Here is a 26,938-nt window from a genome sequence, read left to right as displayed (position 1 = left end):
GGGATCGAACGCTGCCGCGGATATCTCTGCCATTCCCCGGTAATTTCTCGCGAAAAAATAGCACGCGTATTTAATACCACGTTACGCACGCGTGCACTTCCGCCCTCGAAAGCCAGCTATTTATTCCGCGATGGAGGATATCGCGCGCCTCGGTCGCATTAATCCAGATTACACAGCGCGCCTGATCTCTTCGAATAACAACGAGGCTCGCCGCGTTTCCGGCGAACGACTCGGAATAATCTTCTTTGCTTTCGAGATTAAGCCATTAGCATCGGCCGTGTCATTATCAGGATCCAGAGCGTTCACCGCGGCTCACAGAGGGATCACGGGACAATCTCCGTTTTTAAAGCGTCGATAAGGTTTCGATTATCCGATAAAGCATCCAGTCGATTCATCCGGCTATTACTCCCTTCGAATCGTCGTCTTGTTAACGATCCTCCGATAGATCACTACCACTCGCACGGATGGCGCAACGGAGACATGTCTCCTTGGCTGGCGAGCGAAGACATGTCTCATCGGTAGGACGAAATTAGAATTCACGACGCGCGAAAAACTTGGCCCGTTGCGAGGCGGAGTGGAAACTATTAGACGGAAAATACGAGCCTGCCTGATTACCGGGGTACATCTGTCAGCTCGCGGGGGCGGATCTCGCCGCGACGGAAACTCCGCGAGATTTATTCCGGCCGCGGCGACGACCCGCCATCTTTTTTATTATTTCGCGAGAGGAGGATCGATGGTCCCGGTTTCGGAACGGTTATCTGTCTCGCTAAATTTTTTTGTCCTCTTTTCTCCGTTTTCCTGCAAACCGGATCTCTCCCGACGAGCATCCTCGAATTTCGAAGGCGAGTTATCTTCGACAAACGTCTCCTCCGCTTCGCTACTCCGGAGGAATTCTTCCGGGGTAAACAACGGAAGGGTAAACGTCGCTGCCGAGGAAAAAAGGGGGATTCGATCCCGCGATGGTGGAATTCTCTACCTGTCGGGCTGAAATATCCTCAGACATCCTTCACCTTCCGGTTGGAAAAAGGAACAGTCTCGTCGGACGGGGCAGACTCTTTGTCGGGGAAGACTGAGAGACTCAAAGAGCTTTACGAGGTTTATCTTGGAACGAGGTAAACTCGTCGCTGCAACTTCTGTCATATCTTCGTCCCTTTCGCTCGTCCACGATCCACCCCCGCGATCGAATTCGATCGTCGATACCACGGGAAATGGAATCCTGGGCGAGATCGAGCACGAACGGGTAAACGCTTCGTCGCGAATACGTCGACGAACATGGAAGATCGGAAGCCTCGTAGAAGAAGGCTCGTCGCGAATACGTCGACGAACCTGGAAAGTCGGACGCCTCGTAGAAGAAGACTCGTCGCGAATACGTCGACGAACCTGGAAGATTGGAAGCCTCGTAGAAGAAGACTCGTCGTGAATATGTTGACTAACCTAGAAAATTGGAAGCCTCGTAGAAGAAGACTCGTCGCAAATACGTCGACGACCTAGAAGAAGGCTCGTCGCGAATACGTCGACGAACCTGGAAGATCGGAAGCCACGTAGAAGAAGACTCGTCGCGAATACGTCGACGGCCTAGAAGAAGGCTCGTCGCGAATACGTCGACGAACCTGGAAGATTGGAAGCCTCGTAGAAGAATACTCGTCGTAAATACGTCGACGACCTAGAAGAAGGCTCGTCGCGAATACGTCGACGAACCTGGAAGATCGGAAGCCTCGTAGAAGACTCGTCGCAAATACGACGACGACCTAGAAGAAGGTAGAAGACTCGTCGTGAATATGTTGACTAACCTAGAAAATTGGAAGCCTCGTAGAAGAAGACTCGTCGCAAATACGTCGACGACCTAGAAGAAGGCTCGTCGCGAATACGTCGACGAACCTGGAAGATCGGAAGCCACGTAGAAGAAGACTCGTCGCGAATACGTCGACGACCTAGAAGAAGGCTCGTCGCGAATACGTCGACGAACCTGGAAGATTGGAAGCCTCGTAGAAGAAGACTCGTCGCAAATACGTCGACGACCTAGAAGAAGGCTCGTCGCGAATACGTCGACGAACCTGGAAGATCGGAAGCCTCGTAGAAGACTCGTCGCAAATACGACGACGACCTAGAAGAAGGCTCGTCGCGAATACGTCGACGACCTAGAAGAAGGCTCGTCGCGAATACGTCGACGAACCTGGAAGATCGGAAGCCACGTAGAAGAAGACTCGTCGCGAATACGTCGACGGCCTAGAAGAAGGCTCGTCGCGAATACGTCGACGAACCTGGAAGATTGGAAGCCTCGTAGAAGAAGACTCGTCGCAAATACGTCGACGGCTTAGAAGGAGGCTCGTCGCGAATACATCGACGAACCTGGAGAATCGGAAGCCTCGTAGAAGAAGACTCGTCGTGAATACGTCGACTAACCTAGAAAATTGGAAGCCTCGTAGAAGAAGACTCGTCGCAAATACGTCGACGGCCTAGAAGAAGACTCGTCGCGAATACGTCGATGAACATGGAAGATCGGAAGCCTCGTAGAAGAAGACTCGTCGTGAATACGTTGACTAACCTAGAAAATTGGAAGCCTCGTAGAAGAAGACTCGTCGCAAATACGCCGACGACCTAGAAGAAGACTCGTCGCAAATACGTCGACGACCTAGAAGAAGGCTCGTCACGAATACGTCGACGAACCTGGAAGATTGGAAGCCTCGTAGAAGAAGACTCGTCGTGAATACGTTGACAAACCTAGAAAATTGGAAGCCTCGTAGAAGAAGGCTCGTCGCGAATACGTCGACGAACTCGAAAGATCCGAAGCCTCGTAGAAGAAGACTCGTGGCTGACTTCTGCGTGGAGAAGTTCATTCCATCCACCTAATTCCGGGCATGCAGCGTACGGCGAGGCCGGAAAGCTCTCTTTAATTAAAGCTCGCCCTGTCAGCCGCCACGGAGTCGACCGTTTAATTCGGAGGATTTTTAAAATAAACCGCATCGCGCGAGGATTACGCCCGAGTCTATTTCGTTCCGGCTCAGTCTCGAAGCCCTCGCGAAGCTCTCCGCAAGCTCTCGTCGTGAGAGAATATTTAAGAAACGACTCTTTGATTCCGGCCATCCCGTGGTCCGTTTTGCATACGCTTCTGACGTAACTGGCGGATAAAATCCGACGAGGAGGAACCTTTTTGGCAACCGGTATCCCTGCTCAGGGCTGTACTAATTAATCTCGCGAGATCTGCGAAGCGTTTCACATCGACGACGGTGGGAGAAAAATTCGCGGATTCGTGGATTTTTCTTCGGGAACATGGTCTGACACGAGGTTCGAGACGTACGTTTCCTGGATTCCCTATCGCGAACTCGAACGCAAAACGGGAGATCCGAGCGTGAAAGCACGGAATCTATGCGGTCTATAAACCCCTCTCTCGGATACGACGGGGGCGAATATGAAAGCGCAGGAACGTCTGCAGCTCCCGGGCATATTGGGTCAGGATGATACAAAGTTTCGAATCCGTGCCGTTGCTCCAGACGTTGGAACTCGTGGCAGCAAGTACAACGCAGTTTATGCTTCGACCGGTTATCCAAGATGTTCTCCAGCGATGAATTTCCATCATTTGCATTTCTACGAGCAACCAGTCGCGGAAACGGGAATCCATCGACGAACTGGGACGAGTTGCACGTTCCGTGGCAAGTGGATTACGCGAATTTCCGCTGGTAACGCGATCACAGCTTTCCCACTCGGCCCTCCGCTTTTCAACCCTTTATCCTCCGGCAGATTGCACTTTTCACCGGGCTAATCTCGGTCTGCCGCGTCTGGGTCGCGAAGTTGCTCGTGAAAATTGCGGCAACTTGCCGGAAAGGAAAGGGAAAATCCGTGAACGCGGGGGATAAGAGGACGATGATGCAGCAGCGCGTGAATCGAGAACAGACAGACTTGGAATCGGATGCTGGGAATGGGTGCGGGTAACGAGTGGTTCCATCCACTCTCGAGGCAGCTCGACTCCACTCGGCCCAAGTTAGATGGTGTTTCGAAGGCTCCGAACCGAGGAGGTGTGTCGCTTATAACGAGGATCAATCGGAATTCAGCGTGGGGTCTAAGAATACCACGCGTTTCGGTGAACGGAGAACAAGCTGCTGGTTCGAGCGAGTGTCGAACTTGCCTCTATTACCACGCGTCTCCTCAGAGGAAACGGAAACGATGTCGAGTCAAAGGGGACCACGGTTAGCGTTCTATTCATTCACAGTATTTTCAAATTACGATCTCGAAGGATATCGAAGGATCACCTTCGCTTACCGCTCTAGCCTTCGTTCCACGTTGGAAAGGACACCTAAAATCGTGCAATCCCGGGCAAGATTTCGTCGCAAATACTCCCCAGACTGGGATTCGAGAAACGACTGTGAAAAGGGACCGTGTGGCAGCTCGTAAATACGGCGTATGTATCACGCGAGTCCTAAATGGGAGGAGAGGCAACCGAGGAGGGCCATCCGCCTGAAATGGGGGCCATTTTGTCCGCGAAATCTTTATTGAATTCGATATTCCTTCGCGTTGGCTCGTTCGATATCTCTTTACGAGACGTTCGATCCCCTTGGAAATTACGGGAATTCGCCTTCCTGCTGCGTTCGTGGTTCGCGAACACGGATCGAACGATAACGAGGCCCGTCCCTTGGCCGGATCGGGACCGCATCCGCGGGGACCAAAATGGCCGGAGAATTCCTGTTTATTTCACTTGGCCAACTATTTCCATGGCCACCATTCCCGTTGCGTCCAACTTTCACTCTCGAACGCGATACGTCGCTGCCTCTCTGGGCCCCGATGGCTTCCCTCGTCGAACGTTCCGCGTTCGTGGACCCTGGCTTCACTCGAGAGAGTTCGCGAGCAGCCTTCGACAAGGGGGAAGGAGATTCTCGGTGACGAGCAGAGGGTTAATTATCGCGTCCCGGTACTCTCGCTTTCGCGTTTCGCTCGTAAAGCGGCGCCTCCTCCTCGGCCGAGGATGTCCACGGAGCAACGGGGAGAAAAGAGAGGAGAGAGAAAAAGAGAGACTTTATAATCGACTTACTCAGCGTGGCGTTGTTGGCACGTGACTGGTCGGTCTGCGATCTGAGCAATCGCAGCCGATTCAGCTTGCTTTGTTGTTGGTCCAGCCTGTGCCTCAATCTGGCGAGTTTGTCCTGCTGTGCTGGCTCCTGAAACAGTAAACACCGGTCACTGAATACGGGGCTGAATGCAGCGGAATACCAGCCTGGTCCAAAGTGAATGCTGGCTAACGAGCAGGACAGAGAGCGACGACGCAGAGGGCGTAGAATATTTCAAGCCGCTACCAAATAAGAGAGGGCACTCGGCTGTGTTCTCTATGACATTACGCTCCGGCTCCGCGGCCAGCCAGCCTCTCGTTTACCTTGTCTTTTTTATTAATGCCACTCGCGGAACGAGCTTCCCCGGTTAACCGGCTACAAATTCGGACGTTGCAGCAACAAGGGTACAATCGCGTTCACCGTGCCACCGAATCTTCCCTAGGATCCACTCGGAATCCGCCAGACTCTAGCTCATGGTCCATGGCTACGGTAATCCCCGGGGAAGCGTTCAGCGAAATTACCTTTCCCCGTGGAGAGTAAGATTCCCGCGATATGGCCAGCTTCGCCGCATCGCGTACATTGTCGACCGTTAAAAAGTGGCCGGCAGCTTACCAGAAAAGCTGTTCTCTCGGCGCCGTCAGGTCGACGCCGGACCAAAGGATCCTCGACCTAGCACTGAAACTTTCCATCTTCGGTATCGAGCTCGTCTCGTCCCAGGGAATAGAGCCACGTCGGCTGGGATTAGGGCTTTCGAGTCCTAGAAAATCCCGGCTGAGTCCTGTCGCTGCCTACCCCGTATTACCTCGGATCGGTCGCGAAGCTATCGCGTCGCCGGGTGAGCGACACGCGTCGAGACGCGTATCACGGGACTTTTCGGGGGCTGGTTTTATCGGGATGACTGATGAGGCTTCCGTCGCGGAGATAGGAAACAGAGGTGGTTGAAAGAATCCGTCGCGATGTCTCGTCGCCGAAACTTCTCTCGCGACCCAACGAAGCGTCAGGGGATCGCGTTGTCGAAAATAAGGGCGGAAGATCAGAGCGACGGGGTAGCTGCAGCGCGCAGTCAACGCTCTTAATCTCGTTAATATCATGGAAGAAGGGGCTCGTTACACGAGCCTCGAGTGCTGAGCACACGAGGCAAGGAATCGTTGTCCTCGGAAAGAATCCAGCGCGTTACGCGCTTAACCAGAGGGTGCTAGCTAGGGAGTCGAGTGGGCGATGACCTGATTAGAATCGCGAGCTAAGCGGATCCAGCTGAATCGGTGATTTGAACGCTTTCGTCCCACTGCTATTCCGTGTCATCGTTCCATCCACCTTTGACAAGTATTGTGCGCGATTTCGGGACTCGTTTGTGGCCGACGCGCAGTACCCCTAGCTTAACCCATTTGCATCCGAGCGCGGAATATTCCGCGAGACACGACTGTCGCCTATCACCGAGCGCGGAATATTCCGCGAGCTACGACTGTCGTCTATCACCGAGCGCGGAATATTCCGCGAGCTACGACTGTCGCCTATCACCGAGCGCGGAATAATCCGCGAGCTGACTTTTTCCATTACCAGTTGTTAAATATTTTTCATATGCCACAAATCGCGTGTGATCCCTTTTGTAAGCATCTCATCTACATCGCTTCGTTATATTCTTAACAAGTTTCACTTTTATTGTGAAAATCCTTTTAACTGCCATAATGAGTTGGTGCTGATACGCGCGCGGTGATACAAGCTAGTCGTCGGTTGAACGTCGCTGATGTCTAAACACGGCATCTTAAGTAGAGCCATGATGCAAATGGGTTAACCCATCAACTGCCAAATTTCTTTCCTTGAAATTTTTGACTGGGTAAGTTATACATATGCACAAAAGATAGTATAACAATATAATTATATTGAAATTATATTTAATTTTGAAAATATTTGATATTTTTGAGAAAGTCCCAAAGTAGGTATCGTTATAAAATGATCGATAAAATCATTTCAATGAAAAGCAAGAGACTGAGTAAGTAACAAATTGTTACTATAGCCTCTAAATTACATATTTATGCACGGTATTTCATTATAGTGTAAAAACCAAACTAAAAATATAATGCTTCAAGTATGACAATTCTGTTCCCTTCAACTTACACACGAATTTCAAATTTGTTCGCTTATTGTATAGAAACGACGCACAGAATACACACTTTTTGCTACATACAATATTGACTGATATGTATAGAACAAAACTAAACTGTCAGGCGAACCAAATATGTTTTGGCACCGAGTGGTGTACGTAAAATTCCAAAATCCCCGAATGGGGATCGTGGCAGCTAATGGGTTAAGGTCTATGTTGGCTTCGCGAAAGAGATGGTACTGTACTTTCTAGTGTCACGTAGGTATTGGACACGGGGCTTGGAAAAACCCTGCCCTCGTCGTTAAAGGATCATTGGGCAAGTTGGACCTACCCTTGCGGGAAACAGCTCGCTTGGCCGGGCCTCCAGGTTATCTAGCAACCTGGAGGGGACCACGTGGAGATGGAGCTGTAAGCTTTCGTTCGGACCCAATCCACCTTTGACACACCGTGTTCCACTTGGTTCACGATTCCTCCATGGTTCAATCGTTCCTATGCCAGACTTTTCGCCATCGGGTTCCAGGTCGAGGTCACGATTGCCAAAGTTAGCCTAACGGTAGGTGCACACCTGCTGGCTCCACTCGCCTCTTTTCTTCTCGGTCCCTCGTGTCAAAGGGGTTCGACTTTGGCCTCGGTGCGTCACGCGAATTCATCAACGACGTACGATTCGAGTGGTATTCCCGAGGCACACCTGGCGAGCCCCCGGATTCTTTCCTCGCGAGCTACCTTTGACTCTCACACGCGAGGGAACCGGCTACTTTCGCGGAGACTGACAATGCTGGATGGACGTAATTGCCGGTTATCCTTATGCTCGATCTCGGCCTGCTCGAATGATAGAAACCCGCTAATTATTTGCCTCGATCGGGGCAGGTGTTGTCGAGGATCCTTCAGCCATCTCGCGGATACGCCGAATCGCTATTTGCCCGGTAGGCTATTTCCACGGAAAAATGTAATGGTCGGAATGGAACGACGTACACCTTTAACGCGGAAGAGAGCGCAGCCTCGGGAACGAGATTCCGCGAGGACAAACCGCGTTTACCCGCTAATCGAGAATTACGAGACCCCGGCGCAGGCTGCGATTACGCTTTATTACGCGGCGCATGATAGATTTGCCGGTGCCGAGTGGCGCGTGAATGGCGCGGAATCGCGGGAGAAGCGGTCTACGCTGGTGGGCAACTAGCCCTGGACGGTGGATCGTCTCGGAGATGATGAGGCCGAACGGAACGGACAGTTATCCCGTCGATAATAGGCATAAACTGTTCGCCAGTCTATTATTACTTTGAATTATTCATGACGCGGATGTTCTGCTTCTCGTTCGACGGAAGAGTCCCTCTCTCCTGGGCCGTCGCGGCGCAGGGGGACTAGCGTAGCCGATGAAAGTCGGCGATCATTCGGAGATTTTATATCGCGGGAAACGAAGCTTCTTTACGAGCTGTTTTATCGTCGTTCGCCAGCTGTAAACGCCTAAACATTGAATCCTAGCGTAGACTAAGCAGCGTGTCGCTCGACATCGTGTTCCTCCGGTTCGCCACTCGATAGCTCGAGGACTCTCTGCGACCTCGCTCTATGCAACTTTCGCCACCGTTCTCTCGGGGGGTAGTAATGTAATTGGCTGACGCGGAGGGGGTGGTCCGGTGATTTACTGCCCCGTTTCCCGTATCCAAGGAACACGGCCCGTATTACCGTTTGGATGCGAGTCGCGTCCTCGGAGGATCGAGATCGGGGCACACACGCGTGACGGTCGGGGGGCAGGATCGATCGGGGACGGAAAGAGAAAGACAGTCTGGTGTCTGGGCCGCGTTGGGTCGCGACCGGAAGCCGGGCTCATCGATGAGAGGAAGGCGAACGCATCGAGAGCCGGCCAAGACCGAGCGGGAATATTACGGGAGCTTTGTCGAGCAATTTCCAGAACGATTTCCGCATTTAGGTTGGAAGAAGGGGTTCTCTCTCACCTGTGCGCCTCGAAGCACGGCTAGACGGGCCTCTCTCTGCTCCAGGAGGCGCCTTTGCTGGGCAATTTCCCGCTGTTGCCTGGCTGCCATGCTTTCAAGCTCGCTGAGCACCAGCACAGCACCACCCCCGCCCACTGGTAACTGAAACAGGATTAAGAGTACATCAGGAAAAGCGGTTACGAATATCTGCACCGGCTGGAAACTGGTCCACCGTTTGCCACCCTTTGCCTAGAGATTTTCGGAAGGGACAATGCTGGCAGATTCAGGGGTCCAAAAATTTATTTAGACACAGCCTCGTGTTCTATCGTAAATGTTCCTCCGGAGTGTGGCACCTTTCTCGCTCGAAAGTCAAGGCTTTCCGAGTCGTGCCGTCACTTTTTACCATTCCCTGCAACCCTAAAGTCGATGCAAGTTCAACGCCTGATCGAGTTTACGAATTCCAGCTCGGTTCGACGCGACCCGATGATACGATAATCGAGGTTACGCGATAAAATCTCGGTGGATGTCGCGGGGGGCACAGCGTTCTAAATGTCAGCCTGCCATTTCGCAACGACGAGGCGGAGAGCAGCGAACAAGAAGAAGAAGAAGAAGAGGAAGAAGAAGAAGAAAGAGGAGAAGAAGAAGAAGAAGAAGAAGAAGAAGACGTAGAAGAAGGAGAGGAGGTGGAGCTCGGAGGATTACGCGATTTCGCGGGTAGCAGAAACAAATGGAAAAACGGAAGGGGTCCGTCGTGTCAGGGGAGAGGCGTAACGCGGCGGAGAAAAGAAAAAGCGAGACGAAGAGTGGTAGGTCCGGACTGGAGGAGCGTTCGCAGTTCTTTTTGCTTGACCTCGTGCACCATCTGGAGAGGACCGGCCGCCGATACCAAGTAGAATCCCAAGGTCGACCTGGCCCTTCGAATTCCACAGCGACAAGGACTCCCGGTAACCTTCGTACGTCAACGAAAAGGAGCTTGAACATGTCTGTCTCTGATTCTCGCGTATCGTTTTAGGTGCATTCTCCAGCCTCGTCGCGGCTCTCGCGAGTCCATTTCTCTCCGCCTGTTTAATCGGGGCGGTCGAGAATGTCAAAAGACACTTTACGCCGCGGGGATGAAGCGTCGGAGAGGCTGCAGGCCTCCAAGAGGATCGACGAGGATCGACGAGGATCGACGCGGCCACTAAATGGCCCAGAGTGGAATTCTTTTTGGTAAACGGCGAGCCTCGGGCGAAGGCGAAGCGCAACGATTTGAATAACTCGAAGCATCTAGATGCTCGAAATTCCATTCTGCCATCCGTTCGGTTTAGAGCAGTCGGTCTCTCGCTGCCGCGACGTTCGCGATTAAACGTCTGCCAGTTCCACGGAATCAAATTGTACGCGCCCCCTTTAATTCGAATTTCAATCTCCCGGTGCGTTTTCCTTAACGAACGACTCGTCGGGCAAATAAAATTTCGCCCGGATAGACGGGAACACGCTGAAGCGAGAGCGGCGCGCGAGACGCCACTGGACACTGCTAACCCAGATTACGTCCAACAGGACGAGTTCCTTTTAATGCTTCCTAGTCGAAACCCGCGCGCTTGCCTCTCGACTCGTCGTTCGTCAAAGTTAATCCAGGCCCAACTCGGGTTAGCGGTTTCGAGTATCGTTGCGCCGCAGTGGCTTCGGAATTTATAATTCCCGACGAGAAACATCGTCGGCCCCGTGTCGCTTTGGCCGAGCGAACGAGTCCCGATTCACGGGGAAAACCCTCGCGTGCATCCGACGTTGAATTATTAACGGATAGTTTAGCGATGGTCGGTGATTGTAGCCGGATCGGTTCGAAATGATGGGTAAATAAGGAAAGGTAGGCGGTTCCGCGTGGCTTTTGTTGCTCGTTCCGCGTTCACCGCACGTTCGAGGCGTCATTAACGCGAGAAGCCGGCTATTAGCGCTGCAATTGATCGACATGGTCGCTGGATCGAGTCATTCCTCCATGTTCCACCTCGGCCCGCCGCGAAAATCCCGGAAACCCGCACTCCTCCTCCGTCCCAAGTTAGGGGTAATCTTTAATGCAAAGGATCGCCGGAGAACGGAAAATCGAGGGAACTTCTCCCGTGCTCGTTAACCGACGATTCAATTTTCTCGATGCCGCTGTCCCGACGATACCCTCCCGTTAATCCCAATTCGATTACTTTGCACTTTGATAACCACGAAAGTTATCTCCTTCCTTGCTTCTTAGACCTCTATAGCCTCTTCGTCCTCCATCTAGATCCTTCCCGATCCTCGCGCCACGAGCATCTCGCGGACGATTATCGCGTGACGAGATTAGGGGATCCCCCGTTAGCCGTTTACTCAAAACCGTGGTTGCTGGAAAAGAATCTGTTTCGCGTCGATTCGTCCCGTTTTTCGACTTCGGGGGGAGGACGAAAGGATCAAGCCGGGAAGCCGATAACTCGCGCGATAAAGCAGCGACGGGGTGAATAAATAGCAGGCAACCCCGGCACAGTCGCAAGGGAGGACAGCAGGCAACAAATTTCACTGGCGTTTCAACGGCACCGTGCGCTCGTAAATAGACGCAGCCAACGGTCACTGATCCAGGGAAACACGGAGAATCCCCTGGATTCGAAGAACCTGCCATGCCCGCGAGCATACCGCGTTTTTCGCGCGTGAAACTCGAACAAGCGCGATTCCAAGGGACACGCGATGCGACTGCCCTGTTATTATCCCGTACGCTGAGAAAAGAATCCCTCCGAGCAATCTGCCAGATGCATCGCGTTTGGCCAACGCAGAAATCTCCTCTCGCAGGTGCCTCTCGCAGGGGCTCTCTCCGAATACCCCGAATCCACGCGAAATTATCTCCTCCTCTTCAAACCTGGACTCGATTTTTACTATGTCGGAGACACAGTTGGAAAAATTGATCAAATTTGTCGAATTATTTTTATCTTTACTTTTAACGCGTTCCCTGCCAGACCGTTTTTGAAGACTTTCCGTTCAGACCGCGTTGGGCGTATACAGTTGTATTGTTTTGTTTCTGGTTTACAATGATTAAAATAGTGCAAAAATCATAATTATCAAGGAAAGGGTGCATAGTTTAAGATGCATAACGCAACAAATTGATAAATTAATTTTTCGAGGAATTAGTTTAACAAATACCTGGCTGAGCATTACCAAGCGAGTTGCATCCTCGCGTATAATCTTTTCTACCATGCCTGTATTAGTTTAAAATAAAACATTTCAATCGAAATCAAGTTTGTATACAATTACAAAGGGATGTTACGGTGAACTTTGTTAAAACATGGCAAACCTAAGTGTGGTTTATCCACACAACTAGCGCAGAATGTTGCAACTTTTACAGTACAGTTTCTTGCCCATTGGGAACCAAAATTTGTAACATTCTTTTCGTAACAAAATTTGCAGTTGAAACAAGTTGCCGTAAAAAATTGACCCTCAACGCGTCAGCAATAGTATTAAGATGCGCATAATCGACTGCATAATGAATTTTTAAAAAATTCTTCATTTTACAATGATAATACGAAATGGCTTGAACGGAAAGTTCAGCGTGGGTCGCATACGTGTTAAAAGGAAGGAAGATTTTTATTATCGTTTCTGAGTGGTCGGGACGAATATAGGCGTAATTAAAAAGCAGGCACACGGAGAGATAGCGTGACCCTGTTGGAGACGTAATTCCGGAGCTTATCTGCCTCTCGTTATCTTCGTTAACGCGACTTTCAGCGTCCCGATTCGTCTTGGAAGGGGCCCGAAAGTTCCCGGACGTCTCGCTTGGACGATTCTCTTTCGAAACAGCGCCTCGCCAGACACGCTATCGAATCGCTGTAGGCGACCGGCCCACCCCCGATGATCCCCTTTATCGCCCCGAACAGCTCCGCACGGGAAAATTCTATCTCCGTATCCCGTTGCTTAGCCCCTGGATTCGCGCGGAATCCTTTCGAGCTCGTTGCGCTTCGCGGCGCATAGTTTCCCGTTTCTCTATCCTCCTCGCGGCCGCTGTTTGGCAGGAAAAAAATCGCATTTTTATACAGCACCGGGGCCTCGTTAATCTTTTTACAGCGTCCGATTATTCTGCCCGCGGGCGTTTCCAGGCGCGTTGTTCCAGCACTCCTCGCGAGATTGCCTCGGGACGAGATTACCCGGAATCTCGCGAACCAGGCCGGGAAATTCGAAAGGAGACGAGCGAATTTCGTAAATCTGCAGGACCGTAGGCGTTTCCACTCGGGTTCTAGCCCGAGCGAGAAGGACACGGGCGGAATATATCCCTGGAAATTTCCGATATCGTTCTCCAATTCCAGAACGCGTCGCTCAAAGGCAGCGTTTACGGACGACAAACAGGAAGTCGTACAACCGGGATATTTTGTTTGCAAATAATTTTCGCTACGGTTGTTCCATCGATCCCGCGTATCCCCGGCTCCTCTCGATCCTTTATCCGAAACGCGGCCGCGGAACCTCGAGCGAGCCACGCATGGAACGAATGCGGGAATTAAGAGCAATTAACGGGAAGAACCAAGGAACCGACGGTGTTCAACGAGATTCCGCTTCGGATCCGCGTGGAATCGGCGATGTTCAACGAAATTCCGCTTCGGATCCGCGAGCAATCGGTGATATTCAACGAAATTCCGCTTCGGATCCGCGAGGAATCGACGATGCTGATGAGATTCCGCTTCGGATCCGCGTGGAATCGGTGATGTGCAACGAAATTCCGCTTCGGATCCGCGAGCAATCGACGACGCTGATGAGATTTCGCTTCGGATCCGAGAGGAATCGACGATGCTGACGAGATTCCGCTTCGGATCCGCGAGGAATCGGCGATGTTCAACGAAATTCCGCTTCAGATCCGCGTGGAATCGGCGATGTGCAATGAAATTCCGCTTCAAATCTGCGTGGAATCGGCGATGTTCAGCGAAATTCCGCTTCAGATCCGCGTGGAATCGGCGATGTTCAGCGAAAATCCGCTTCGGTTCCGCAAGCAATCGACGATGTTGAATAAAATTTCGCTTGGGATCCGCGAGGAACCAACGGTGTTCAACGAGATTCCGCTTCAGATCCGCGAGGAATCGATGATGTGCAACGAAATTCCGCTTCGGATCCGCGAGAAATTGGCGATGTTCAACGAAATTCCGCTTCGGATCCACGTGGAATCGGCGATGTTGAACGAAATTCCACTTAGGATCCGCGAGGAATCGACGATGCTGACGAGATTCCGCTTCAGATCCGCGTGGAATTGGCGACGTTCAACGAAATTCCACTTAGGATCCGCGAGTAATCGACGATGTTGAACGAAATTCCGCTTGGGATCCGCGTGGAATCGACAATGATGAACGAAATTCCGCTTGGGATCCGCGAGGAATCGACGATGCTGACGAGATTCCGCTTGAGGTCCGCGCGGAATCGACGCCATCTTGGATAATCGAGAGCGAAACATAGGATACCCGAGTTTGAAGCTTGGAGCAGAGATTCCCTAGATATTCCCCAGAGATCTGGCCGATCTATTCCCGATTCTGCGAACGAGGGGAGATTCCGGGACCGAGGAGCAGCGATTTTAGGCGGACGAGAGGATCGGAATCGAGGGTTTCCATTAAAAACACAGGCAGAAACGAAGCCGGCCGAGCATCGGCAGGGCTAAGCCTGTTCGAATGAGCGGCATATTGACCTTTCTCGTTTCGGCCCGAAGCTGGGGTTAAACGCGAGTCCTGCAATCACCGCCTAACGGGTGGCCTCGAAATTCCCCGTCGCGAATTTCTTACCCACCGAACCCTTCCCACCGAGCGAATTGCCCTATTTCGAGCCTCGTGTACGCTTCCACTTCCCGCGAATAAATTCCCAGCGTCTCGGAGAGACGTCGGGGACGCCTCTGGCTGGGTCGGGCAAAAAGCAACCGCGAGAAGGGAAGATCCCGGGGTTGTTTGTGCTGCTGGGAGCCAAATTTTGACAGCAGCCCCGTGCGCTAGGTTCGTTCGAACGTGGCTTAAACGTGGTCCAATCGTGGAATTTTCGCTGGAAACCGCACGGGTTTCGATTGGAGAGCAAACGAGCGGATGGGAGAGAAAAAGGACCGAGGGGAAACGGAGAGACGCGGGAAAAAGAGGAAATCGACGATCCGATGATCACCTATTCGACGCCTCGAACGTACATGGTGATTTTTTTGAGGGCATTTGTCCGAGATAATCGGCAGGTAACCGGGGAACGAGATGCTCTCGCGATAGCTTCCAGTTGGTGTAGCACACGGGGTTCGCCATTAACACTTTGACTGCCACGTTGGTCATATATGTAGGAATTTTTGCTAAATTAATCCTATACAGACAGAGATCTGCGTGTCTAATAAACAACAACTCCTTTTTAACCACTTCGGTATAGCGTTTACCGACCACGAAACCTTGCCCACAGTCGGCACTCACAGTGCGCACTATACATTGTACTGCGTGTTGACAACGAATCCGTTTTGCTCTTTTGCAGATCTCCGATGAGGAAATCTTTGAAGCCCTGAAAGCTCGTTTACATTACAGACAGCTTTTCGCAATTTCATTTTCATAAATGAGAAATTAGAAAATTTAACCCTTCGCGGTCTGCAGATTTCGACAGAGCAAAGTTAGCGTTTCGCAGTTACTTTCCTGTACAGGATTTAAAGTCAACATATGGATATTAAAACGCACAGAATTTGTTGAAACTGATTTGTGCTTGATACTACTTATGATACGTAAATATACACAATTTTTAATTTCTCTAATTTTCTATAGTTTTCTGTATTTTTCGTCTCGAGAATGTCCCCGCTGCGGGGACATCGACTGCAAAGGGTTAATGCAGAACCAAGGCAAAAGTTTCACGTTCATCTCTGGCTGTCGACTATAGCCGACGCACGTACCAAAGTGGTTAATAACAAAACAGGTTTATTTAAATAAAATATTACACTAAGTTTCTCTAGATTCTAACTCTCAAACACACGACCTGTATTCATTTCGTCTCAACTATGCACATTCTGCCTTCTGCCTTCTTCGCGCCTTTGCACCCTTATTTAACCCTTTCGCTACAGCGAGCGTCGCTATGGCGAAGTCTTTTCAGTAGAACGCAGCGCGGTGTCAAAGATGGTAACATCACGATCATGCAGTCTTTAGCATTCGGTCTTTTGACGCAAATCTTTTGAAGAAAGAAAGAAAAGGAAAAACTAACCATCGCAATAGAGCTTGCAATTCTTTGCGGAGAGAGCTAAGAGGAACGGTAGCCTTGTCTTAATATTTCACTCAATTTTCGTGGTCGGTGACTATGCTTAGATGGCGTCTCGTGGCCAGTGACTATAGTCACCAGTAATAACGAAAGAGTTAAAATCTAACACTCTCTCTTCGTTGATCACTCGTTTCCCACGCAAGTTCGCCTTTCGTGGGTCAGGTACTCTGCGTTGCATGAAAGAAGTCATCTGAGAAACTTGGAGGACCGAATCCCCATCAGTCCAATCATTTTAACATCATGGCAGAAGTAGAGCAAAACGCTTCCCTTATTGGTAGAACTGATCCCTTCCTATTAGCCCGGTCATAGAGCACCACGTGACAAAGAGAGCGAACAAAGCAACGAAACAAAGTGAGACAGACGTAAAAATAGATGCAAGAGCGTAGACTCATCCTAAAGCGTAGTAGTGCTTCCAATTCATCGTAAGTTAACTCTGAGATAACGTTTCTTTCGCGGATATCTTACGCCTACGTTAACGTATCACGTTAACGAACTTGGAGATGGTAGTTTTGGAAGTGTCATAGAAGAGTGGGTATTACTAACGAGAGTATAGGCAGTACTAGTGGAATACCCCTCTTGCCGCGATGTCATAGAAGAGTGGGTATTACTAACGAGAGTATAGGCGGTACTAGTGGAATACCCCTCTTGCCGCGGAACCAAAAGAGATGACTTCTTTCACGCAACGCAGAGTACCTCAGACACTCGGACGCATTCCTAGCCTTTCGTTCATTCTTTACACTCTACTCAGTCATAAATATCTCATCCCTACAGTCCTTGCACGTGGTCACCCTAAATGCCTAAATCCAAACCGATGCCGCTGTTTATTATTCCTCTGCTAGAGTCCTCTGCTCGCAATCCCCATATATGACCGGTCAGGCATCTCCCGTGACGCCACGGTGGTCGTCGGTGATCGGAGCGCTTGTATTCTTTGAATAATAAAAATATTCCCGTGACGTCTAAACGAAACACGCGATTTCGACGTTGCAGTGAAAGGGTTAAACCTGCCGATCCGGTGAAATGATCCGGGATTGGTAGCCGAGCTGTAGAGAGGGCAAGAATGTAAAGAGGGGGTGGTTTTTCCGGGAGAAACGTCTGGGAATCGGGGCAATTTCGTTTTCGACGGTTTCCATGGGTGATAAACGGGCCGAAATTGTGGAAGCTCGCCAGACACGGTAATTCCGGGACGGTAATTAAGGAAATTCGCCGACGATGGAACTGGAGGGACACTTTCCCAGGGAGAAGGCATAAATACCGGGGGAATTTCATCGAAATAATCCCCGCGGGCCAATCCCTGTGCCTCCGCCTTACAAAGTTATCTCGCGACAGTTTAAGTGGCCGTAACTATTATTTACTCGATCAACTAACCGATGCACAGTCCCCGTGAACTATGACGCGTTCCCTCTTCTTGGCCCGCCGCCTTCTCGCGCCGCCCGGGCCCGCGTTTTATCGCGAGGAAGTAACGAACGTCCTCCGCTGGCAGATAAATGGCTGATTTATTTATTGGCCGGGGTAACACGCGGCTCCTCCGCGAAATGGCAAAAAATTTCGCGGGACGGTGGCGACAAAGATAAGGATCCGGATGGAAGATCGTACAGGGTTTAACGAGATCCGTCCCCCTCCCTCTCTCTCTCTCTCTCTCTCTTTTTCTCCGCGGAATTATCTTTTTTTCTTTCCTTACGTTTGTCTTCATAAACGTCGAGCGTACGCGGTGAAACCGAGTTGCGCTATTCCCCGGCATTTTTTCCCGAGATAACGACGCGCCGGGAAATTCACGCGCGGCTAGAAACGGAGAGAGATAGAGAAGTAAAGAGAGAGAAGGAGAGAGTGAGAGAGAGAAGAGAAAGCGAGAGAATGAAAGATAAAATTCGTAGGTCGATGGTGGAAGGAAGGGCGGAATACGAAGGGAGCTTACCTCGTTCTCGAGCTTAGGGGTGTCGTTGCATTCCGGCTGCTTGCCGGTGTCTGCCGGTTTCTCCTTCACGGACAGCAGCTTCGGTTTTCTCTTCGATCGTCCGTGGCGGAGCTTCACCGTCACGGCTTTCGACTTGAAGTTCTCCGCCGGATAGACGCACGCCAGCATCGTGCCACGGCACGGTTTCGCGATTATTTTCGTTCGATCGTCCTCGACAACTGCGGCTATCCTCGAATCCCGTGTCGAAACCTCCGTGTTCCCTCTCTCAACGTTCGCCTACCACAACGCACCACGCCTCGTCCACTGTCGCGCGATTTTCTTCGACTTTCGCAGATCCCATCGGCTCTAGAAAGCACGGCGGATCGAGAGACACACGCGCGCCCGACGATGTTCCCCTGAACGAACGTTAATCGGCCAACCCCTACGCACTTTCACAGCTTCCCCTTTTTCTTCCTCCCGGCTTGCTGCTCGCTGCAGTCGATTTTCCTCCGGTCTACCACCAACTCTAGAATAACATCGTACCAACGGTGTTAACCGGTTTACAGAGAGGGGTCCGGGCGTTTTCGCACGCGAGACACCCTGGGTCTGGGAAGGACTGCGCGTGACGAAAGAGAAAAATCTGAAATCTGTGTGCTGGCTATCGGCTCTGCCAGAGATAATCAACGATTACGAGTCGGCCGCGATAACGATTCCCTGCGGAACGCTTGCAGAATCCGCTGCCCGCGCGTTAGATTTCGTTACCGCTGCCAATTAACGCGCCCGTCCACGCTTTTTCCGCGTCCCCGTTTATTTGGCCGCTCCTCCGCCATCGCGATCCGCGATCGCGGCCAATTCGCGGAAATCCCAATCGACGAATTTCGACACGAGCGACGAACCGCGACGAATCTCGCTAAGCCGTACTAACGATCGAGAAAGTCGCGGGAAATTCCTGGTATCCCGACGGAAGCGGAACAGAGAATTGGGAAGCGGGAGGAAATTCGACTGGAATACGCGAGAGGAACAACCGAAAAAGGTATTACGATTACGCGTATCTCCGAGTCTAGTGGCGCGCGGCACGAGCTTTCCGCTTTGAACGCGAATCGAGTTGCGAGGAGGACGCGATTCGCTCGCGAGGAGCGTGCCTCTAATGCGGCTCTTGTCAATTATAACCGAGCTTGCGTCGCTACAAAGGGAAAAGGGCAATGGGCATCGACTGAACGAGTAGCTTTGCCGATTGTCCGCAGCTCGCTGATTCTTCATCAGCCTTCGAAACGCGCGCATCCGGAGCGAGTGGAAGCGGAGGGAATTTCGCGCGGGGCTCGATGACGTCGGTGATTTGGTAATTTCGGTAATCCCGACAGACGTTAACGAACCGCCTAAAATCCTGCACTTTCACGGCCATTTCACCAGCCACCCCCTCCGACCACCCGTCGTCATTCGTTCCCCGTCTTTCGCGTTATGGATACATGGTAAACCCGCGGGGTTTCTGGGTCACCGGATTAATAGGACGTTTTACGGCGTTCACTCCTTGTGAATTACACCGAGGCTATTTCGCACGCGATTCATCCGCGGACTTTAGTCGGTGGATGAAAGAATCTTGGCCGAGAGACGGGGGCCAGCTTTTCACACGACCCGTCGTGCCACGACTAATGAACCAATTGCGTCGTCGGATGGGAAATTGTCGGGAAACGCGAGCCCATTAACGCGAGAGCCCCTCGCTTTCCGGCCGATGATCGCGCGGCGGCAGCTCGGCCGGACGCTCGCGAGGATCGAGCGCGCGGAGACGAAACGGGGCTGAAAACGGCCACTTTCGAGTGTCGTTCGTGGCGGGGCAGAAGCGGACGGCGAAAGCGGAGGGCGAAAGCGGAGAGAGAGACTGCATTCATCCTGCTGCTTCCCTTCCCGTGGAACGCTTCGTCGTAAATTTTTCATTAGGCCAGCCTCTCTCCCTGCTCCGGACCACCCTGCTCCACCCTTTATTCTATTACCGTCGTTTAAACAGCTCGACGCTGCTGAAAACTGGCCTCGCGGTGAAAATTGTGTTCCTCGGGATGAAAGGATCCTCTTTCAACGCTCTCCCATTCATCCCGCTCCTCTCCCCGACCTTTTTCTCTTTCTTTCTTACACCGCGAATTCGATTAGTGGCCCAGATTATGGTTTCGAGTAAAAGGAACAGCGCGCTTCGATTCCCTGTTACCGGCGGCGAGGAAAAAAGGTAAACCCGGAACCTGCCCCGTTCCTGGTCTCCTCTCCCGGCCGAATTTACCCTCGTTAATTAAAACCCGATCACCACGGGTATCCCTGCGGCCGCCGAAGAGAAGACCCGAGCCCTCGACCGCACGGCCAAATTTCAGAAAATCTAGCCAACGGAGAAACGCGGAATCAAACGTTTTCGAGAGGACGATCCTCGAGCGAGTGGAAATTTAGCGGCGCGTAACAGTTTATCCGAAATCGATCGAGGCTGAGAGCGGTGGGCGCGCGTTCGTGCGTCGAGAAACAACGGAAACGAATGGGAAGCGATGACGAGCCAACGATGAAGCAACCGTGAAGCAACGATCCAGCAAGTGTACCTCTATTCGCGATCCGTTTCCCCGAAAATCAACGCGGAAGAACGCGGTACCCCTCGCGAAGTCGAGGAGGCCCTGTTGCGCGGCGTGAAAATTGCGGGAAGACGGCAAAGCGGATCCGAAGCGCGACGACGAGCAGACGTTCCCCTAACGGGGTTTGTCTTATTTAATTCCCAGCCAACTCGAGGGGAAAAATCGGGCCGTGATTTCGGGTGCTGGCTGCGCCAGACGCGCGTCGCCGCGGGAATAAAAGTATTTCCAAAGCATCGATGCCCGCGGCTTCCGGGAAGCTCGTTCCCTCCTCGATAAACGAATTTTCGCGTTAGCAAGACCGAGCCCCGAGTTTTCCCGTCATTTCGACTCCCCGCTCGATTTTCGCCGAGCGGGAACAGAGATTCGGGGCTAGTCGCGAGCTCGGAGGGCGCTGTTGTCTTTACAGCCGAGTTTCCGGGGGATGTTTTTCCAGGATCCATGCCCCAACGTCCGAATTAATCTCGCGGAGCCCGATTTTCGGCGAGTTACGCCTGCCTCGAGAGTCGACGAACCAGCTCCGCGTAAACGCGCGCGAAATTCTCGACGGGGTACCGGGAAGCGGAGGTGCGAGGCTCGCTTCGATCTTCGATTACCTTCGAGGCCTTCGTGACCCAGTAAACCGTTTCTGAAGAATCGCACCGGGACTCTTGGAAATTAACTCCGGCGCGCAAAGAGACCGTGGGGGGTCTTTCCGTTCCTTCAGCCCCGGCGACCCCGCTAATTTCCACGCTCTCTGCTCAACTTTCGCGTCGCGTATCCACTAACTTGCCTCCTCGAGGAGATTCTTGGAATTTCTGTGAGCTTTTCGCAATTTTTCGGGAGAATCGAGCGAGGCGTTTGGATCGTTGTCCCGGAGGGGGACGTTCGCGCGTGCCCCGGCGCGCGAGCGCGAAGAAGTGGAGGATCGACGCGAAGGGCTTTCCGCGCGGTCGATAGCGAGGCCTGGAATCGTTAATCGGCTTCTTATCGCGAGCCTGGTAGAGAGGAGCTATTCTTTCAGCGCTATACCCGCGGATAGCCTATCGACGCTGAATCTCGAGCGGCCGAGGCGAGTGGAAAGAGGGCGATTCGCAGGTTCGATAAAGCAACGAGCCACGGTTCCATCCACTTTCACCCCGCGAAGGTGGCGCCGCCGCGTGTTCCAGAAGATATCTCGCGTACACCTTCGCGCTATCTCTTAAAAAATTTTCTCCTCTTCCGCGGAGAGACACGAGGACGTCGAGCGTGTTTCTCGTTAAGATCGGGATCTCGGAATTACAGATACGGAAATAACTCCGTGCTCGATAACCAAGTCGCGTCGAAAGCGTGCTAGGAAGAATACGTTCCCGAGTTTGAGGTCTGATCGAAATAAAATAAAACGTCGAATACTGGGAGCGGAATTCCGCGTTTTCTGCGAAAGACAAAAGCTGGAGTAGCGACCGTCATTCTCACTCCCGCCGCTAGATGGATTCCTACTTGAAGGAGGTTCGGGGACTTTCTCGCAAGTCCTCGGAAAACCTCCGCTCCGTATATATATAAGTTCCAAACTTTTAATAATATCTGAGGCAGGACCTGCTAGGTAGCCTTACTGATATGAGTCCATTAGCAGGCCCCAAGACAAAGGAACAACAACGCAATTTCCTTCCTTGCGTACATCTACCCTGCTGCTGCTACCTGTCACAACAAAATGGCCACCAGAATATATATATACTAATTGGCAGTATCGTAGGGGGGAATCCCAAGACTTGGCAAACAAGAGGAAGAAAAAGGGAACCCACCACCACACGTCCCCCCTGTGTTCGGGAAACCCACAAGTCAAAACAAAACTAGTAGCAGAGGTCCCCCGGAACGAAACGCCCCCTCACCCCCCCCCCCCATCTAGCAGACCATCCCCGTTACAATAAAGGATATCCTAAACCTAACAAAGACAACTACTACTATAACCATGGGGGGAGGGGCAGGATGCCTGCTGCCTGCCCCACACTTCCGAATCTTACCCAACGTTTTCGTCCTGCCACTCCGTGATTCCGAGACTCTCGTGATCTAAATAGGTCCCTACGGCCGATCTAAGCCCCCCCCCCCATATCCACGTGCAACGCGAAATCGCAGGTATCCTCGAAATCTGCCCTCGTTGCCTGAATGAATATTCATCGGCGCGAACGCGCGTTATCTCGTGGCGATAAGCCGGTTTGCGTGCAGCTCGGTGATCTTAGGACGGTATCTCGCGCGAGCAATCGCGATTATCAATTCTCGGGGCCCGGATCTCGTGATCAAGCGTTTCTTCGCTTGATCTATTCAAGCGGGGATTTCGCTGAAAGGGTCACGTGTGTATCGTCGAGTCGCGTTGCGGATGGAGGTTGACCATGGCTGACCAAACAGATCGAAGTTAATTAAGATCGGGTCGGATAGGGACTTTAGCTAGCCGGGAATCGCGAATTCGAGAACCCCACGGACGAGCAAGGTGTTCTCTGGCTCCGGTTACCATCGGGGCCCCCTACTCGCTCCGACGATGGCTCGTATGTTCCACCGAATATGGGATACCGCGTGCAACGAGAGGTCCTGTTTGCGCAACGTGTGCACACAGTTTAGCCGGAGGTCCGGCAGAGCAAGCACGCTCGCGGTTCGCCGCGATAGAAATGATAATTCGAGCGACGACGATACCCGCGCACGCTTCGAATAATCATAGGCCGCATAAAAGCGACGATGACGAGGACGTGGCCCGGATTTCGGGAACCCACGGACGCGAAATGGACGGCGGCGGAGCGAGACGGGGATGATGCGGCTTACACACAGGGTCGTGGAAATATTTCCCCGTCTATTTACGGAAAAAGCCCCAGCGGTCGGTTATCAAAAAACCTGCCCTCGCGCAAAACACCTCGTGTTTCTTCGTTAATTCGGCTAATGGAGGCGCGGGTTAGGTCGAATACGCTTGGAACAAAACCGCGCTATCACCGTGGGGCTTGGTCGATGACACGAGCCAGATTAGAGCTTTCGGTGGAGAAATATTTAAACGAGCGGAAAATTACGAGTTTCGTGAGACAGCGAGACGGGAGGAGGAAAGTTGGAGAAACTCGGAAGACACCTGGCATTATGAAGCGAAATATCCAATCGATATCGTTATCCTTCGAGATCGGTCGCCGCGAGATCTACATGAAAACGACCGCAATTGGGACGTGCTCCTCTCCGCGGATGAAGTAGTCCTCCTAGTCGGAGGTCTCCTAGGGAAGACTGCTGAATATCCTTTTTCTCGAGAGTCCCGGTCAATTACGATCATCGACCGGGGTATCGGAATTATTATCCAGCCCCTGTGAAATGCAAACGAGCCCCGGATTCGCGGCCGCCGACGCATTAATCGTGGCACGAATCCCGTGCTCCGTGTTTATCGTCAAATATTCACCAGTCATCGTCGGGACCTCGTTATTCCCGCGTCGCGATCGCGACTGCCGTTAAATATCCGATATATCCGGTGCAAAGAATTCCGAGACGAAGGATCGATCGGTGCCGGGGAGTCGATTGATCGGAAAGCTCGAAAGGAGGAGGTGGTCGTTTAAATAAGTCACTCGACCCGTCAAACGCAGAGAGTGCTTTCCAGTTCCTACGCTCGTCAACGTCGATCTCGGTTCGGTGGAAACTCGCTGGAAACTGGGTGGAAACTCGGTGGGAGCTCGGTGGAAACGGGCAGGATACTCGGCGAAGAAGGTACCACCTCGGAATTGGAGACGTCCCCGAGGAGAGTAAGGCGGATCGGAGATCGCTTGTCGCGAGAAGGGCTTCGTTTTCACTCTCGCTCGATTCACTCGGGCTGGACCTGCCTCAACCTTTCACCAGAAGCGAGCGTCTCGGAGCGGGTAGAACTGACCGATGATGAATGCGCGCCGAGACAGGGATCGATGATACGACTATTTTTCTCGCCGCCACGAAAGTGTCCGCTTAGAAACGAGCGTTCGGCGGGGAGATGATTTAAATTCATAAGTTCCCCCGCAGCCAGTCTGGAGATTAAGAATGCATCGGTCTCTCGTCCAATTTCCACTCTTCGTTTTTAACCAGCGAAACCCTCGAACCTGCCGCGTCCGTGGAACCAATAAGCTCTCTCTCTCTTCTCTTTCTCCTCTCTCTCCTCTCTTCCTGCCGGCGACACGAGAGTACCGTGTTCCGAAGAATTATTCAAAGCGGAGAATACGAAACGGAGAGGAACGGAGAGGGAGCAGGAGGTAAATTCTTAAACGCGTTCACCGATTCCTCGAACCGCGGTGTGGGAGTAACGGTTCCGATATAATTTACCGTCCCTGGCTATAAATTCCGCTGCACGGCTATAAATCCTCCGCTCGTCGGTCTTCCGATCCGAGGGCGAAAGCCACTTCTTCTCGTCGCGAGGGCCACCCTTCCGGTTCCCTAATCTCCCGGCACGACGCTTCTCCCATGTGTCGTCCCACGGACGCGGCGCGTTAACCGATTAACGAAACGCGAGACTCGCTGATCCGCTGCTTCCTCCCCGGTGAAACGCGAGTCCGCGAGGAATCCCGAAGAGTCCACGTCGTTTGCTGTCTCTTCTCCTCTTTGCCCGGAGGAAACACGCCTCCGGTGTGCTGGAAAAGTACCAGCCTCCAGACACTTCGCCGCCATTGTTTGCCGACCGACAACGACAACGGGAAAAGCCCGTGTGTCCTTGTTTCCCGTGGAAAAGCAACGTCGCTGGTGACGCTAGTGGTGACACCGGTGGTTCCGATGGTACCCTGCCGGAGGAAGCGTCTCTCCACCTATCTTTCTTCCCGGCTTTCTTCCTTTCTTTCACCGAGTTTTGTTACGTTGCTCGCGCCTCTTCCGCGGGACTCCTCTGTGCTACACGGGGTTCAAAGTGTCACCGATTGTTCCCGGGGCTGGCGTGAGACGACGGAAAAAAAGAGAACACGCGGACCAGGTCGGAAGGTGGAGATGAGCTCCACCTCGGACGCGGACAATGCCACGGGGGCGACGCAGCCTTTGTGTGTAAAACGATCGAGGTTCCACGCCGCTGTCTCCTCCATCTACTCCACGCCTCTTTTTAGCTTTTTCAAACTGGCACCGTAATCGCAACGGTTCGCCGTATAAATTCCGCGTACTTAGACGCGCGTCGCTCGTCGATCCTCTTCGTTCCTCTTCTTTGTTCCTCTTCGTTCCTCTTGCACCCGAGCCGGCCCAGGCTCGCCTCGTCGGATCGGTTCATCGACCTATCTTGACGTCTCCTCTTTTGCCCGGTGGACGATCGTCCGAGTTTGTATAAATTTCGCTACTTTCGAGGACGTGACGTCGGAGTCATCGCGCGACTTTCAGGGAATCGCGACGAATTGGCTGGACCACCTCGGGGAAGAGATACCGCGATAATGCAGCGACGCTTCGACAGCTACCCACCCTTATTTATGGCGGTCCGAGGGGAAGCTTTGGTTTAATGGCTCGATCGTCGTTCCATATTTCCCAGCGAGGAGGAGCCGGCTCGGCAAGAAGAGACCCCCGCGGGCTATGCATCCTGTCGCATTTTCGCATCGACAACTTTGTGTACCTCGAGCCCACGCTACACCCAAGCTGTCATTCTTCCTCTGGCGCGTGTCTCTCGCAGTTGTCGGATATGTACGTCCACGCGCATTTTCGTTCATTCGCGAGGCCATTTTCTATTTCGGGCCATTTCCAATTTCCTGCCTCCTCGAACCCCGCTTCTTTCGTATTTCCATTTATTTTCCCTCCTTTCTCTCCTTTTCTCGATGACCCTGTGCCGCTTTTTAATTGATAAAGCCGTTTCCCAGCTGCCCTTGCGCTGCTTTTTCCGATTGCTCCAATCTCTCTCCACGTGTCCTTGCTCCCGGTTTTTAATGTCCTTGCACTACTTGTTTTATTTCATTCTCGTCCTCGTAACGTTTCTTTTATTTTTTACCCCTCTTTTCCTTTTCTCTCGGCGAGATTCTCCATGCGATTTTTCGATATCCTTGCACTTTCGGGTGTCCTTTCATCCGCGCGATTCTCTGTTCTCTCGGAAGGGTGAGGGGTGGTTTCGTACGCGGATCGATGCCGGTTCGCGAAGAGGACGATCCCTGGAATCGAGCGAGTTGGAAATCTCGCGAGAAATATCGACGGTCACTCGTCCCTCTATTAAACCCGGCGAGCGATATTTAACTGGAAATACCATCCATCATCGGCCAGGTACGTCTCGTCGTCTC

The 26,938-nt window shown here is 52.2% G+C and overlaps 1 protein-coding gene across 3 annotated transcripts in view; it reads right to left on the bottom strand.

Moving 5' to 3' along the window:
• The window catches only part of LOC108556064 (Ankyrin-repeat, SH3-domain, and Proline-rich-region containing Protein), a 117,439-nt gene that overhangs the window by 19,558 nt on the left and 70,943 nt on the right, over positions 1-26,938 (bottom strand). For 2 of the 3 annotated variants that reach the window (XM_017911983.1, XM_017911981.1), the window contains 2 exons: positions 9,090-9,230; positions 5,024-5,150 (listed from right to left, as the gene is read on the bottom strand). In XM_017911983.1, the coding sequence (XP_017767472.1) occupies positions 5,024-5,150; positions 9,090-9,230 (268 nt within the window). Of the gene's footprint in view, positions 1-5,023; positions 5,151-9,089; positions 9,231-18,192; positions 18,698-26,938 lie in introns of all 3 variants that reach the window. The other variant, XM_017911982.1, reaches the window with a different exon arrangement.

The sequence above is a fragment of the Eufriesea mexicana genome, unplaced genomic scaffold (assembly GCF_001483705.2).
Source record: "Eufriesea mexicana isolate 0111107269 unplaced genomic scaffold, ASM148370v2 scaffold294, whole genome shotgun sequence".
In the NCBI taxonomy this organism is placed as follows: Eukaryota; Metazoa; Arthropoda; class Insecta; order Hymenoptera; family Apidae; genus Eufriesea; species Eufriesea mexicana.
Note: the sequence above shows the minus strand (reverse complement) of the source record. Positions and strands in the feature narration are given on the sequence as shown.